This window comes from Erinaceus europaeus, chromosome 5, assembly GCF_950295315.1.
Source record: "Erinaceus europaeus chromosome 5, mEriEur2.1, whole genome shotgun sequence".
Lineage (NCBI taxonomy): Eukaryota > Metazoa > Chordata > Mammalia > Eulipotyphla > Erinaceidae > Erinaceus > Erinaceus europaeus.
In genome coordinates, this window is record NC_080166.1 from 3,597,295 (window position 1) to 3,612,568 (window position 15,274).

Sequence of the window (15,274 nt, forward strand, 5' to 3'; positions counted from 1 at the left end):
GTCTATGTGTCCATGTGCGTGTCTGTGTGTGTCTGAGAAGGCTGGTCTTCCATCTGGTTGGCAGGAGAAGAAAGATACAGAGAAATAACAGAATGGAAGGGCACTCTGCACTTCTCCAGAAAGTCTAACTTGTGGTAGAGTCTGAGTAGTAAGGCATCCTGGAGGAGTCTTGTTCAGAAACAGTGCTTTAAAAGTGATTTCAGAGAGAGAAGAGCAAAAAAAAAGAAAGACATTCAGAAATAGTAATAGGTGAAGCCGTGACTCAAATGGAAGAGAAGGCAGGACCATGGGGGGGGGGGGGAGAAAAATTTATACATAGAGGAAATGAACAGTTAGTTATAGAAGTTACAGATTATAAAAGTAATCTGTGACTTTGAGAATCACTGCAGTAGAGGAGATGGGGACACGGAACTCTGGTGTGGAATTGTACCCCGTCATTTTGTAATTTTGTAAATCACTAATAAAAATGAAATAAGGAACATGAAAGAGAAAGGTAATTCCACACAGCTGCATGGTAGCGATGTCTCACACTCTGCCCACCACCGCCCTTACCTCCACTATTTTATGGGATTTCACTTGACCAGAGGGCGGATTGAGCCTTCTCACCCACTCTTGCCTTGCTTGCCACGGGAAGGTGGCAGCAGAGTTTGGAATAGGGCTGGAAAGCTGGATCAGGGCAGAGAGTAGTCGTCTTACCTGACCTACTGCAAAGGCCGGAAACTGGTCAGTCTGCTTTTGTATGTGCCTGACCCTCCACCTCTCCCTCCCACCAGCCGACTTTGCACACGCCTAATCGTCCACCTTACCATCTCATGTCCCTGCTCCATCCCTGTGCCTTGCCATATCACAGTGACCGACCTAGCTCTCTCTGTTCCTTGCGAGGTGAAACCGTGCAAACAAGCGGACACAGGTCATCAGTGAAGGTGGTCGCAGGTGGGCGTGAGCCTGTCCTGAGCAGAGACCTATGTGTGTGGGAGATGGTACATTTCTGGTGACACAGCTCACTTTTCATCCTCTTAAATAGAGAAACACTTCGCCCGCCCACCATGCTCATGTCAGAGGATTCACTGTACTCTTCCCTGCACCCACCCGCCTATGTCTGTGTCTCTAAAATCCTCTAAAATCGCTGCAGCCGGTCCCGTGGCTTTCCCCTTCCCTATGAAAGTTAGAATTCTACTCCTGCCATTCTGGCTCCTTTTGCCTATGAAAAGTCTAGTTTCTATATTGTGGCAATATTGCCTTACTATTTATCGCTAGCTTGTGCGTTCACTGCCATTACAGGAACACATGTTATAACAGAACAGCCTGTCTTCCTGACTGTCATCTTGGCTGTGGCTCAGATGTGTCATGGGAAAACCCAGCTTCAGGCTCTTGCACTTGGTCTCCTTTCACCTGGAGAATGCTCCCTCCAGAAGTCCCCCAGCATTTCTCACGTTTTTCGAGTCTTGATTCAGATGTTTCCCTGCCAGCCCATAAGAAACTACAACATTCCCACCCTTTCCAGATAGCCTCTCCTACACACCATTGTTTACTTTTTCCACAATGCTTATTGTCATCTGATATGTATTACTCATTGAGTACCTGACCCACATCCATCCACAAGTTTGTAGACTCTGGGATGGTGATGGTGATGGTGTGGTGATGGTGGTAGTAATGGTGATGAGGGTGGTGGTGGTGGTGATGAGGGTGGTGATGAGGGTGGTGATGGTGGTGGTAGTCGTGATGATGGTGATCCTTCTCCTCCTCCCTGTTCTGGGAAATGGTCTAGAACCTTGGAATGGACCTGGGACATGGTCTGGAGCACACAGTGCATGAATGAATGGGACTCACATTGCTTTAGCATTCATCGGCATTGCCTTCACACCTGGAGAACAGTTCATCTTTATTTGGTGTCTATTTGTGTACATAGGTCACTGTGACAGGACAGAATGACTTATCAAACGTAGTTTCTTTTTTAAAAAAACTCAGTTTCAAAAAAATATTTATTTATTCCCTTTTGTTGCCCTTGTTGTTTTATTGTTGTAGTTATTGTTTTTATTAATGTTGTTGTTATTGGATAGGACAGAGAGAAATGGAGAGAGGAGGGGAAGACAGAGGGGGAGAGAAAGACAGACACCTGCAGACCTGCTTCACCACCTGTGAAGCGACTCCCCTGCAGGTGGGGAGGCGGGGGCTCAAACTGGGATCCTTACACTGGTCCTTGCGCTTTGTGCCACGTGCGCTTAACCCGCTGCACCACCGCCCGACTCCCTGTGTCTCAGTTTTTTGTTGTTTTTGATGTTTTCTTTTGTACTCCTTTTGTATACTTTTTCAGGGGCCAGTGGTTTACAGCACAATAGATGACACGTAGGTACAGCCTCTCATCTCCCTAGGATATGTGGCTGGAAGACACTCACTCCCCCAACTTGGTCCTTTGCACCCTCCCAGTGTACGGTGTACGCAAGGGTCCCAAAGCCTCACCGTCTCCTGCCTCTCCCTCCTTCTCCAGAGCACTTTCCTTTCGTACGCTCCACCACTTCCAGTCCAAGTCTCACCTTTCCTTTTCCTCACTGTCCCTGTGGCTTAGGTCCCGGGACGCCTGTGAGTGAGATCGCTTGGTACTGGTTCCTGTCTTTCTGACTCAGCTCACTCAACACGGTATCTTCAAGTTCTCAAACCAAGTTGCGTATTTTCCCTGGCACACACCTGATTTCCTGCTGTTTTACATTTACAGCACTGTTCTTGGGGGAGCTGAGACACTCAAAGCCTTGCCTTTTCAGTGGTTGACTATGAGCGCTAGTCTGGAAACACTGTGCGGTTCGCTGTGGGCTTGTTTGACTAGTGGCCTTGCCCTTAAAGCCTCTGGACAGACGACCCCATCAATGTGTCCTGGAGTGCCACTTCCTCAGAGCCCCACCCCTAGGGAAAGAGAGAGACAGACTGAGAGTATGGATCCACCTGTCAACGCCCATGTTCAGCGGGGAAGCAATTACAGAAGCCAGACCTCCCACCTTCTGCATCCCACAACGACCCTGGGTCCATACTCCCAGAGAGATAGAGAATGGGAAAGCTATCCGGGGAGGGGGTGGGATGTGGAGATCGGGTTATGGGAATTGTGCAGAATTGTACCTCTCTCATTCTATGGTTTTGTTAATGTCTCCTTTCTTAAATAAAAAAATTCATAATCTTTTATTTAATAATTACTTTATCCATGATTTAATATTGACTTACAAGATTGTAAGATAGTAGAGGTGTGACTGCCCTCCATCCTCACCGTCAGAATTCCGTGTCCCTCTCCTCTGTGGAAAGCTAGTCGTTCTCCCAAGGTCACAGATACGGGTTGACTATTATTTCTATAGCTTTGCAGGAAGTGGAGCAGGTACACAGATGTCTCTCTTTCTCTCCATATTTATTGCCCCTCCCCTCTCAATTTCTGTCTTTCTTATTAAAATGAAATGAAGTGAAGTAAGGAAAAATGACCACCAGGAGCAGTGAATTCCTCATACTCCAGTGATAATCCTGATGGTAATAATAGTAATAATAATAATAATAATAATAATAATAATAATAATAATAATGTTTTTAAAAAGATATAAAGCGGGGCCAGTGGTGGCGCACCTGGTTGAGTGCATGTTAGAGCACAAGGACCCAGGTTTGAGCCCCCAGTCCCCATCTGCAGGGGGAAAGCCTTGCAAGTGGTGAAGCAAGGATGCACGTGTCTCTCTGTCTTTCTCCCTATCTCCCCCTTCCCTCTTGATTTCTGATGGTCTCTATTCAATAAATAAAAATAGTAATAATAATAAAAGACTTAAAAAAAGGCTCAAAGCAAGATAAAATGTTTCATAAACAGTATCTCAAAAGTAGGACTAGAACAGGGACTTTAGACTGCAAAGAGGCTAGGAAGTCTATTTCAGGGATATTCCCAGGGGCCCATGACTTTAGTGATCTCTTGAGCCTGATAGCTCAAGATAGCTAACATAGAGGTGGAAAGATGCTGTCAGAGTTGAAAACGGAACTAGCAAGCCAGATGAGTGCAGAGAGTAGCTTGAAGAAGCTTGAAGAAAATACACAGTTACAGTTTTCTATCCTATCAGTCTGACCCAGGACCCACGTATATTCCTGTGTAGTGTGAGGTACCCACATGACCCAAGTCCCTGGCAAACTGAGCTCAGAGTCCATGGTCACAGCTGGGAACATCCGAAGCTGCACTCATTTTTCTAGGCTACTTCTTCATTCCGATAGAAAGACACCATAGCACTAAAGCTTTCCTGGGGCCCGTCACCACTTCCATGTGGTGTGGAGGCTCAGGCCTGGGCGACATGGGTGGCAAGGCATCTGGTCTACCTGGGGAGCTGCCTCTCTGCCCAGGTCATGGAGTGTCTGCAGCCCAGTGCTGCCATCAACACTCCTCGCCTCCCAGTCTAGAAATTCAAGTTCTTACGCTACTGATGGAAAGTTAACTCCACAAGTTGATGTGCTAGCAGCTTGCACACTGCTCGATGCTGGCAGGTTGCTGGGGAAAGTCTGCTTTTGCTGGGACTTTGAATGCATCATGTCCACACCCACTGCCGTTATTAGTGTATGGTCAGAAAGTAGGTCAGTCAGTGCTCCACAGTGATAGACGCCTGGCAGGCTTGTGGGTGTTCTGAGGAGGAAAGAGACACCATGACTAAGTCCTGCAGTGTTGGGTGAGGATGTGATGAGAACAGTGGGGAGAGGCCCAAGAATTGACGTGTTCAGTGGCCCAGAAATGGGTAGCTTTCTAGTGTGTTCAGGGAAGCGCCTGGCGAATCACCAGCCATTGGGGGTGGGCAGCTTGCAGGAAGGAGGGAGGGTAGGCTGAAGAGAGAGGTAGATTCCCACACCATGAAGAGTTAGGACTTGTCCCAGATAGGGAGCTATGGAAGATTTTAGGTGATAGCCTTCTAGCTATGTTCTTCCTTCTTCTCACCTTTCTCAGGTAAGCTGGCTTCTTGAAACTGGTAGCTTTACGTTGATGTGGCCTTATAGCACACAGCTTTCAGCAGCACTTACACAAGCACCTGGCATATGCAGAAAGACATTCAGTGAACATTTCTGCATCTTCTCAAAAGCATCTGAATCCTCTAGGACCCCAGCACCTGGCCATTGATAACTAGCTGAATAAACTGTGACTCATTGACACAGGTATACACTCCAATGATTTTTGACTCCAGTGAAAAGTTTTGACAAATCTGTTGGAGACTCTGCCTGTTCTGATTCACCTTTAAATTTATTGTGGCCAGGGGTGGGTGGTAGCTCAGTGGGTTAAGCGCACGTGGTGTGAAGCGCAAGGACCAGTGTAAGGATCCTGATTCGAGCCCCCAGGTCCCCATCTGCAGGGGGATCACTTCACAAGCGATGAAGCAGGTCTGCAGGTGTCTTTCTCTCCCCCTCTCTGTCTTCTCCTCCTCTCTCAATTTCTTTCTGTCCTATCCAACAACAACATCAGTGGTAACAATAACAATAATAATAACAAGGGCAACAACAATGGCAACAAAATGGGAAAAATGGCCTCCAGGAGTAGTGGATTCATAGTGTAGGCACCGAGCCCCAGCAATAACTCTGGAGGCAAAAAAAAAAAAAAAATTGTGGGATCACCAGCCTGGAAAAAAATTATTTTGAACATCCTAAGATCCTTATTTGGTATCCTGAATTTAATACTGTGAGAGAAAAAAAAAATGATAAAAATAAAGACAAGGTCAGAATAAGGAAGAGTCTTAATGTGATTTTTGACAATAATACCACATCACGAATTAAATCCTAGCTCTGCCATGAGAAGGTTGTGCATTACTGACAAGTCACTTCCTGTTTCTTCATCATGGTAGACAAAGGTAGCCAAATTTTGATAATCAGATAATCAGATAATGGAGCCGTATTGCTTTAACCTAAATGTGATTTCCGCTTTGGTGAGATTTCACCTGCATAGGCAGTGTTATTTGGGAGACAAATGACCCCTTCGTCTGCTAAATTACATTTTCCAGGGTCAGAATAAGAAGGGCAGAGCTCTAGTCCTCTCCTTCCAGTGTGTACGGCAGCCTCTGGCCACTTGACAATCTGCTTGCAGCCCAACTAAGGGTAAGAGGATAGAACAAATAGACCATAAGCTTAAATGTACTAAGGGTAAGAGGACAGAACAAGTAGACCATAGCTTAAATATACTAAGGGTAAGGGCACAGAACAAGTAGACCATAGCTTAAATATACTAAGGGTGAGAGGACAGAACAAGTAGACCATAGCTTAAATATACTAAGGGTAAGGGCATAGAAAAGTAGACCATAGCTTAAATATACTAAGGGTAAGGGCATAGAACAAGTAGACCATAGCTTAAATATACTAAGGGTAAGGGCACAGAACAAGTAGACCATAGCTTAAATATACTAAGGGTGAGAGGATAGAACAAGTAGACCATAGCTTAAATATACTAAGGGTAAGGGCACAGAACAAGTAGACCATAGCTTAAATATACTAAGGGTGAGAGGATAGAACAAGTAGACCATAGCTTAAATATACTAAGGGTAAGGGCATAGAGCAAGTAGACCATAGCTTAAATATACTAAGGGTAACAGGATAGAACAAGTAGACCATAGCTTAAATATACTAAGGGTGAGAGGATAGAACAAGTAGACCATAGCTTAAATATACTAAGGGTAAGGGCATAGAAAAGTAGACCATAGCTTAAATATACTAAAGGTAAGGGCATAGAACAAGTAGACCATAGCTTAAATATACTAAGGGTAACAGGATAGAACAAGTAGACCATAGCTTAAATATACTAAGGGTAAGGGCATAGAACAAGTAGACCATAGCTTAAATATACTAAGGGTAAGGGCATAGAACAAGTAGACCATAGCTTAAATATACTAAGGGTAAGGGCATAGAACAAGTAGACCATAGCTTAAATATACTAAGGGTAAGGGCACAGAACAAGTAGACCATAGCTTAAATATACTAAGGGTAAGGGCACAGAACAAGTAGACCATAGCTTAAATATACTAAGGGTAAGGGCACAGAACAAGTAGACCATAGCTTAAATGTACTAAGGGTAAGGGCACAGAACAAGTAGACCATAGCTTAAATATACTAAGGGTAAGGGCACAGAACAAGTAGACCATAGCTTAAATATACTAAGGGTAAGAGGATAGAACAAGTAGACCATAAGCTTAAATATACTAAGGGTAAGGGCATAGAACAAGTAGACCATAGCTTAAATATACTAAGGGTAAGGGCATAGAAAAGTAGACCATAGCTTAAATATACTAAGGGTAACAGGATAGAACAAGTAGACCATAGCTTAAATATACTAAGGGTAAGGGCATAGAAAAGTAGACCATAGCTTAAATATACTAAGGGTAAGGGCATAGAAAAGTAGACCATAGCTTAAATATACTAAGGGTAAGGGCACAGAACAAGTAGACCATAGCTTAAATATACTAAGGGTAAGGGCATAGAACAAGTAGACCATAGCTTAAATATACTAAGGGTAACAGGATAGAACAAGTAGACCATAGCTTAAATATACTAAGGGTAAGGGCATAGAAAAGTAGACCATAGCTTAAATATACTAAGGGTAAGGGCATAGAAAAGTAGACCATAGCTTAAATATACTAAAGGTAAGGGCATAGAACAAGTAGACCATAGCTTAAATATACTAAGGGTAAGGGCATAGAACAAGTAGACCATAGCTTAAATATACTAAGGGTAAGAGGATAGAGCAAGTAGACCATAGCTTAAATATACTAAGGGTAAGGGCATAGAAAAGTAAACCATAGCTTAAATATACTAAGGGTAAGAGCATAGAACAAGTAGACCATAGCTTAAATATACTAAGGGTAAGGGCATAGAACAAGTAGACCATAGCTTAAATATGTCTCACTGGTTGCTTCTTAGCAGCTCTGATAAAAGGCTTTAGCAGGATGAGGTTTAAACTTAATTCAGAGGACTTGGAAATTACCTGTGACTTCATCTATCATATGTTACCTTCCTCCTTTCCCTTCCCTATTCTGGCAATACACATTAATGAGGGGGGAAAAAAAAAAGCTTTACTGTTCTCAAGGCTCTTAAATGGTGATTTTACCACATATGGGAAAAGAAGAGTAAAACAAAACTTACTTTGCTCAAAATGAGTTTTTTCTATTCAAACCAGAGAAGTTCTTAACCCAAAGCTGATCTTGAACATAAATAGCTAAAATAAAGATTTGCTATAGTCAGTAGATGCATCTTATACCCCTGTGTGTGTGTGTGTGTGTGTGTGTCTGTGTGTCTGTGTGTCTGTGTGGTGGTCTGGGGTGATGATTACATAGTTTACCACAGGCTCTAGCACGCAGGTCCCCAGACAAATCGACTCTTCACATGTCCTTTGAGGAAAGCCTCCAGCTTGGGTGGGCAGATCCAGAATTCCTTACCAGAAAGATAAATTCACACAACATATCTTGGTATGTTTATCCAAAAACTAGGTCACTTATCTCACACATTAGAACTTAGAGGGCTCAAAAAGTAAATTTTATCTCAGTTTATTCAAACTCCCCACTATTTATGATTATGGACAAACTTGGTTCTAGATTTAAGAATAAACTGTTGAGAGGCATAGGGATGCCCCAAACCACTATAGATGGAAGTTCCAGTAGAACCCAGTGCTGAGGTTGAGGAATAGAGACAGAAGATCGAGGGGTGGGGGGAAGCAGTGGCCCACCTGGTTAAGCGCACACATTACAGTGCACAAGGACTCAGGTCAAGCCCCTGATCCCCACCTGCAGGGGGAAAGCTTCACAAATAGTCAAGTGGGCTACAGGTGTCTTTCTGTCTCTATCCAATAGTAAGCAATAATTAATTAATTTTTAAAAGTTTAAAAAAGTGATAGAAGATTGGAATAGAACATAAGTCAGAGGGGAAGCTGGGGCCAGTGACCAGGACAGGGTCTCTGAGATAATTAATGCCCAGTAGGGACATTTGATAAAACTCTGTGGTCACTCCGGAATGGGAGAGAATAGCAGCGGAAAGGTTGTGTGGCAGTGAGTGGCAGGTCCCTCCTAAGCTATATGATCCCAGCTCCATTTATTAATGGAGCTTATTAATGGAACTTTTAAGTTTTCCTCTACTTACTCTCTAGTATCAAAAGAGGATTGAACCAGTGATATACTTTCATTGGAGGTTTGTGACATAGCAGATGAAGAAGAAAGATTAGGACACATGGTGAAGGTACTTACGTCTTAAGGCAAACAGTCTCATAAAAAAAAAAAAAGCCAAGAGAGGGCAGTCCTTTTTTTTTTTTCAGTGATTTAATATTGATTTACAAAATTACACGGCAACAGGGGTACAATTCCACATGGTTCCCACCACTAGAGTTCTGTGTCCTCACTCCCTCCTCTGTAAACTGCAGTGGTTCTCGCAAGGTCACAGATATGGGTTGTTGACCATTACTTCATTACTAAGTATCTGTCTGTCTGTCTATATCTGTGTATCCACCTATGCATCTATCTGTGTATCTCTGTCTGTCTATTTATCTCTATTTTTGCCCACATTTTCTATGGTCCTGCCTTTTCTTCCTTTCTAAGTAACACCTCTAGCTATTGCTACTCCTGAATGTCCTTCTTTTTTTCCTCTTCTCTCTCTGGGTCCTGATGGAGTTGGAGTTCAGAGCCCTCTGATCATCTTCCCCTAACATTTCTCTTTCTCCTGGAGTATGGACCAAAATTCTTTTTGGAGTGTAGAAGGTGGTAGTTCTGGCTTCAGTAATTTCTTCTCCATTGGACATGAGCGTTGGCAAATGGATCCAAACCCCCAGCCTGTTTCTGTCTCTCCCTGGTGATTTAGGCTTCTGGGGAGGTGGGTTTCTAGGACACATTGGGGAGGTTGTCTGTCCAGAGAACTCAGAATGGAATAGTGATAGCATCTGCAGCTTGGTGGCTGAAAGGCAGTTAACATATGAAGCAGAACAAAATGTTTAGTCAACAGGGGCCCCAAAGCAAGAAAACAGCAGATAAGAACAGAGATCTTGGGAGTCAGGCAGTAGCGCAGCGGGTTAAGTGCAGGTGGCGCAAAGCACAAGGACCGGCGTAAGGATCCCGGTTCGAGTCCCCAGCTCCCCACCTGCATGAGAGTCACTTCACAGGTGTTGAAGCAGGTCTGCAGGTGTCTTTCTCCCCTCCTCTCTCCATTTCCCTCTGTCCTGTCCAACAGTGATGACAACAATAATAACTACAACAATAAAACAAAGGCAACAATAAAGGGAAAAATAAATAAATAAATAAATATTTTAAAAACTTAAAAAAGAACAGAGATCTTAAGGTGATAAGAAGCTAGGAAGTCTATTTTAGGTATGTTCCTAGGGGCCCGTGACTTTAGGACTTTTTGATTGAGTTTGACAATTAACATGGAGGTAGGCTAAAAATATTATCTGGGGAGATGTAGTCAGAGCTGAGAATAGAACTGAAAAGCTGAATTATGGCAGCAAGTAACTCCCAGGTTTCCCATCCATCAACCTGCCCATGTATATTCATATTTTGCCTGAATAACTTCTGAGTCCGTCAGTCTGAGCTCAGTTCATGCTCACAGCCGGAACATTCCAGACACTCATTCCAGTCTTCCTTGAGTGGCTGAGTAGGCTGACCCAGCCTCCCTTCGGAGAGTGGGGCCGTCCCCACCATTGCTGCCCTACACTGAGGGCAAGGTCCTGGGGAGGCCCACACTCTTGTGAGGCTTCTGAGGATATTCCCAATAAAAGCGAACAGGGACTATGGATAGAGGGGCCTATTAAAGGTCTCGGCCCATCACATCTATGGGAAGGGGAGTCCTAGGATTCACATCTATAGGTGGGGTGGCCTGGTAGTGAACGAAAAGGCTGCTGTTAAATGAGACAGTCTCCAGAGGACAGTCCTTTTATCAAGGACACAGACTGAAATAGCTGTGAGTTCTTAGAAGGTTAAAGGGCGCAATACAGGCTTACCCAAAATGCAGTATGATAGACAAGTTCTTCACTTAGTATGTGCTTGATAAATACACCTTAACTATTTCCCCCTTTAGATCTCATCTGCATTCAGTGGCAGTCTGGAGCCTTTCCCCTTCCAAAAGACAGCTCTAAAGGGAAATAGCTACACATTCAAGAATCAGTTAGGCCTTACTGGGAAAACAGAGGTTTTTTTTTTTTTTTTTTCTTCATGTAGTTAATTTTGGCATAGGATAGTGTTTCTTTCATGAAGATAGCTGTTTACAGTTTATGCTTTACCTTCTTCGTCCTCTAGATAATCTCTTCCTGTTGTCAAATATGACCAGTCTACCCAGAGAAGTCAACATGATAAACTGGTACTTTTTATTTTGTTGTGAAATCAGTCTTGCTGTGCACTTTCATCTAAATAGTGTTGATTCTGTGTCCCAGTTCAGAGGAGAGAGCTTGAGTACAGGTTGAAGTCTGTTTTACTCACTTCTTGCATTTGGAGACAAGCCTTCCTGAAGGACTCAGTACCGTTCTGTTCTGTTGGATTTAGTCTGTAACTTGCTGGAATTCAGAATTGAATTGACACAGAGTGAACATAAAAGAAGAAGCCAAGAAGTTTTGCCCTTCTTTCAACTATAGCTGTTTACTTAGCTGGAGAAAATTTAGTGGGTGGTCCAGTTTTCACAACCAGTAAGAGCAGAGTTGAGCTGGAACGGCAGAAGTCCAAGGAGGGCTACAGCAGTGTTTCCATTTCTTCAGCTTTATCACAGCCCGTAAATGAGTTCACAAGGTAGGCTGATTTTTAGGAGCTAATATTTTAGTTCTTCTCTCCATCAGGTTGTTTAGTTTAAATCGAAGAACCAAGCCCACTGACAGCTCTCCTTGAGTCATGAAGTGGGTAGTAGTAGTAATAATAAAAGAAACAAGGACTTTACTTGGCTCACTTGAGGAGTACAGAAAAATTGTTGTGAATTATAGGGTAGCTTCATGTCATCACTTCCTTTCTGTTTATCCAGTTGGGTCGTGATGGCCATTAGTTTGTATTTGTTCCTGGCTGTTTTCAATAGGCTTCCACATTGCAGAGGCAGGAAGCCTGAAGCTGTTGCAGTCGACAAATAAAACCATAATAAATAGTCCAAATGATTAGCCCTTAATTATCATCTTTAAAGAATTTTAGTGGGCAGGGGTAGATAGCATAATGGTTATGCAAACAGACTCTCATGCCTGAGGCTCCAAAGTCCCAGGTTCAGTCCCCTGCACCACCATAAGCCAGAGCTGAGTAGTGCTCTGGTCAAGAAAAGAGGGGAGAGGAGGAGAGGGGAGAAGAGAGGAGAGAAGAGAGGAGAGGATAGAGGAAAGGAGAGAAGAGGAATGAAGGGAGTCGGGCGGTAGCGCAGCGGGTTAAGCACACGTGGCGCGAAGCGCAAGGACCGGCATAAGGATCCTGGTTTGAGCCCCCAGCTCCCCACCTGCAGGGGAGTCAAGGCCCCCAACCCTCTTCTACAGGGAGAACTTCATGAGTGGTGGTTAAGCAGTGCTGTAGGTGTCTCTCTCTCTATCCGCCATTCCTCACAATTTCTCTCTGTCTTATCACAAATAAATAAATATTAAAATAAAGAAGTCATTTTCTTTCACCTTATCTTGCATGGAACTTGAAGGAGTGAGTCATTGTTAAGTGAGAAATGCCAAAAAAGTAAGTATGAATACCAAATGCTATCACTCATAGGCAGAACTTAAGGAATGAGGACAGAAAAAGAAAGATACAAAGTAAAACTTGAGGTCTAGGTGGTGGCACAACTGACTAAGCCTGTGTATTACCATGCAGAAGGACTCAGGTTCAAGCCCTTGGTTCTCACCTGCAGGGGAAATGTTTTGCAAGTGGTGAAGCAGGACTGCAGAGACTCTGTCTCTCCCCTTCTGTGTCACCCCCTTCCCCCCTCAATTGCTGGCTGTCCGTATCAAATAAATAAAGATAATTTAATAAATAAATTAAAGGAAAAGTAAAACTTTGACAGTGTTTTGGTATATTTCAGCCAAGCACAGAATGCTGGGGAAGGAGGGAAGGAGAAAAGACCCTGACTTGGGGGCTGGTGGAAGTGCTTTGCGACACCTGTCACAGGGAGATGAGAAATAGTGCCCATGTGTCAGTGACTGTGCTGTATATAAACCATTAACCCCCCCCCCAAAAAAAAAAGTGATAAAAAAGAGAAAACTTAAGGAAGTGGAAGAATCTAAGACTATTTTTCACATTTCCCCCAAAAGAGACAGTCATATGACTTTAAAAAAACTTGGCTCGCATTAGCACAGATTGGTGCTTATCTGAGGCAGAAGTTTAGACCTAGATGACTTATGTCCTGACCAGTGGCCCAGCGTCTAGTATGGACAGACTGATTCCTGTTGGCATTGGCAAGGAATTTTAAAGACAGGTGTTTGAAAGCAAACTTTGGAACTAGACTATTTGCTCTTGATTGCCAGAATGTATAATCATTTACCAGTTCATGCAAAGGATATCAGTTTAGCTGCTTTTGGAAGAGTAATGAGTTGAATATTTGGAAGTATATTTTACGGTTTACCTGCTTTAGATTTTGCCACAGTTTTTGTTTGGGATGTAGGGAGTAGATCTGCTGCTTAACCTATTTCACACTTATCTTCTCAAGCAAATGGAAAAAAAAAAAGAAAAAAGAACCCTTTATCATGTTACTGATCTTTGCTCTAAGAATAGCAGTAATTCTGAATTTAATAGCACTAGACTAGTTGGAGGTTGAGAAAGTACATTTTGGAAAGACAGTAGTGACATAAGAGCTTCCATAAGTGGATGAGTCCTTTTTCAAGCCTGAGTTGAGCAATAGCAAGACAAAAAATTAATTTCAAGATAAAATGGAACTACTTGGAGCTGGGTGGTGGTGCATCTGGTTGGGTGCCTGTGTTGCCATGTGAAAGGACCTGGGTTTGAGCCCCTGGTCCCTACCTGCAAGGGGAAAGCTTTGGGGGGGGGGCAGGGTGGTGGTGGTGGTGGTGAAGCAGTGTTGCAGGTGTCTCTGTCTTCCCCTCTATCACCCCCTTCCTTCTCGATTTCTGACTGTCTGTCTCTATCCAGTAGGTAAATAAAGAAAATAATAAATAAATAAATAAATAAACCCGAACTACTGACTTGGAAGTCCCAGGAGGGCAGAAATATGTCTCTGTTATTTATGATTGTAACCTTCGGAACTCAGTCAGCACCTAACTCATAATAGGGACTCAGTAAACACTGAATTCATGTAGCGTTTAACACAACTGTCCCTTGGGATATTAAGTCAAAGGGAAGTGGAATCAACGCACGTGTAAACTATAACTAAGGTCCTTATGTTGAAAATGTCATCACTTTACAATCAGGATCTGTTTTGTCTCTTCCAATTGAGGAGAAAATCGTGATGTAAAGGAAATATGAAGTGGAATGCTCTGTATTTGTATTGTGTCTTGACATCTGTAATAAGTTTTAAGTGAAAATTTCCCAAACTGTATTGTATGGAGCTCACCAGATGTGCTTTAGTGGTATTGTTCATTCAGACTTAAATTCACCGTTGCTGTCATTCGTAGTCAACATATGTTTTAAGTTATTGAAACAGCGTGTCTCCCAGGTGCTCAGAAAGGGTGCCTGTCTCCTCTTGACTCTGTTTTACTACGGTTGGAGAATGTAAGGCCTGATGAGAGCTGTTCCTTTGTTGATGTTCTCTTGACTGGTTTAGAACATGCCTAGTCCCTTCCACAATTAATTGGCTGAGGTTATTCAGACTCCTGGTCTAATAAAAAAACATTTAGGTGCTGAAAAGAATAGTAGTAGACCTCTTCCTGACTTCTCCTTTCTTCCCTTTCGCTAAAATTGGCTTCCTGTTTGCAGGGTGCAATCACTGATGAAGCGTATCAGTCATCATTGTAACAGCACAGTAATGCTAACAGTGTTTAATGTGCATGCGTCCATTACGGAGGCTGTGGAGAGATGGGTTTGTGGACAACTTGACTATTATATTAATGTTGAAACTTATTATCAGTGAGTTTGTGTCTGTGCAGAAATGAGGGAAATACATATCTTGGGAACAGCACCTCCGTCTCTTGTCTTGGTATGGAGGCCTGAGCAACTAGGAATGGAGAGATGTGCTGTCTGGCCTAGATTCTGTAGGAAATAGAAGAGGTTGAGAAAAGTCTCAAAGAGAAGCAAACATGGGGACCGGGTGGTGGCACACCTGGTTGAGCACACATATGATAATGTGCAAGGACCCGGGTTGGAGCCCCCAGTCCCCACCTGCAGGAGGAAAGCTTTGCGAGTGGCGAAGCAATGCTGCAGGTGTCTCTCTGTCCCTCTCT

General features: G+C 43.3%; 1 protein-coding gene across 6 annotated transcripts in view; it reads left to right on the forward strand.

Moving 5' to 3' along the window:
- Positions 1-15,274, forward strand: part of GHR (growth hormone receptor) — a 253,214-nt gene that overhangs the window by 70,631 nt on the left and 167,309 nt on the right. Inside the window, exon 1 of one of the 6 annotated variants that reach the window (XM_060190998.1) lies at positions 11,693-11,720. The exons of the other annotated variants lie outside the window; for them this stretch is intronic. Coding sequence (XP_060046981.1) covers positions 11,708-11,720 — 13 coding nt within the window. The 5' untranslated portion in view covers positions 11,693-11,707. Of the gene's footprint in view, positions 1-11,692; positions 11,721-15,274 lie in introns of those variants that run through there. 6 annotated transcript variants of the gene reach the window in all.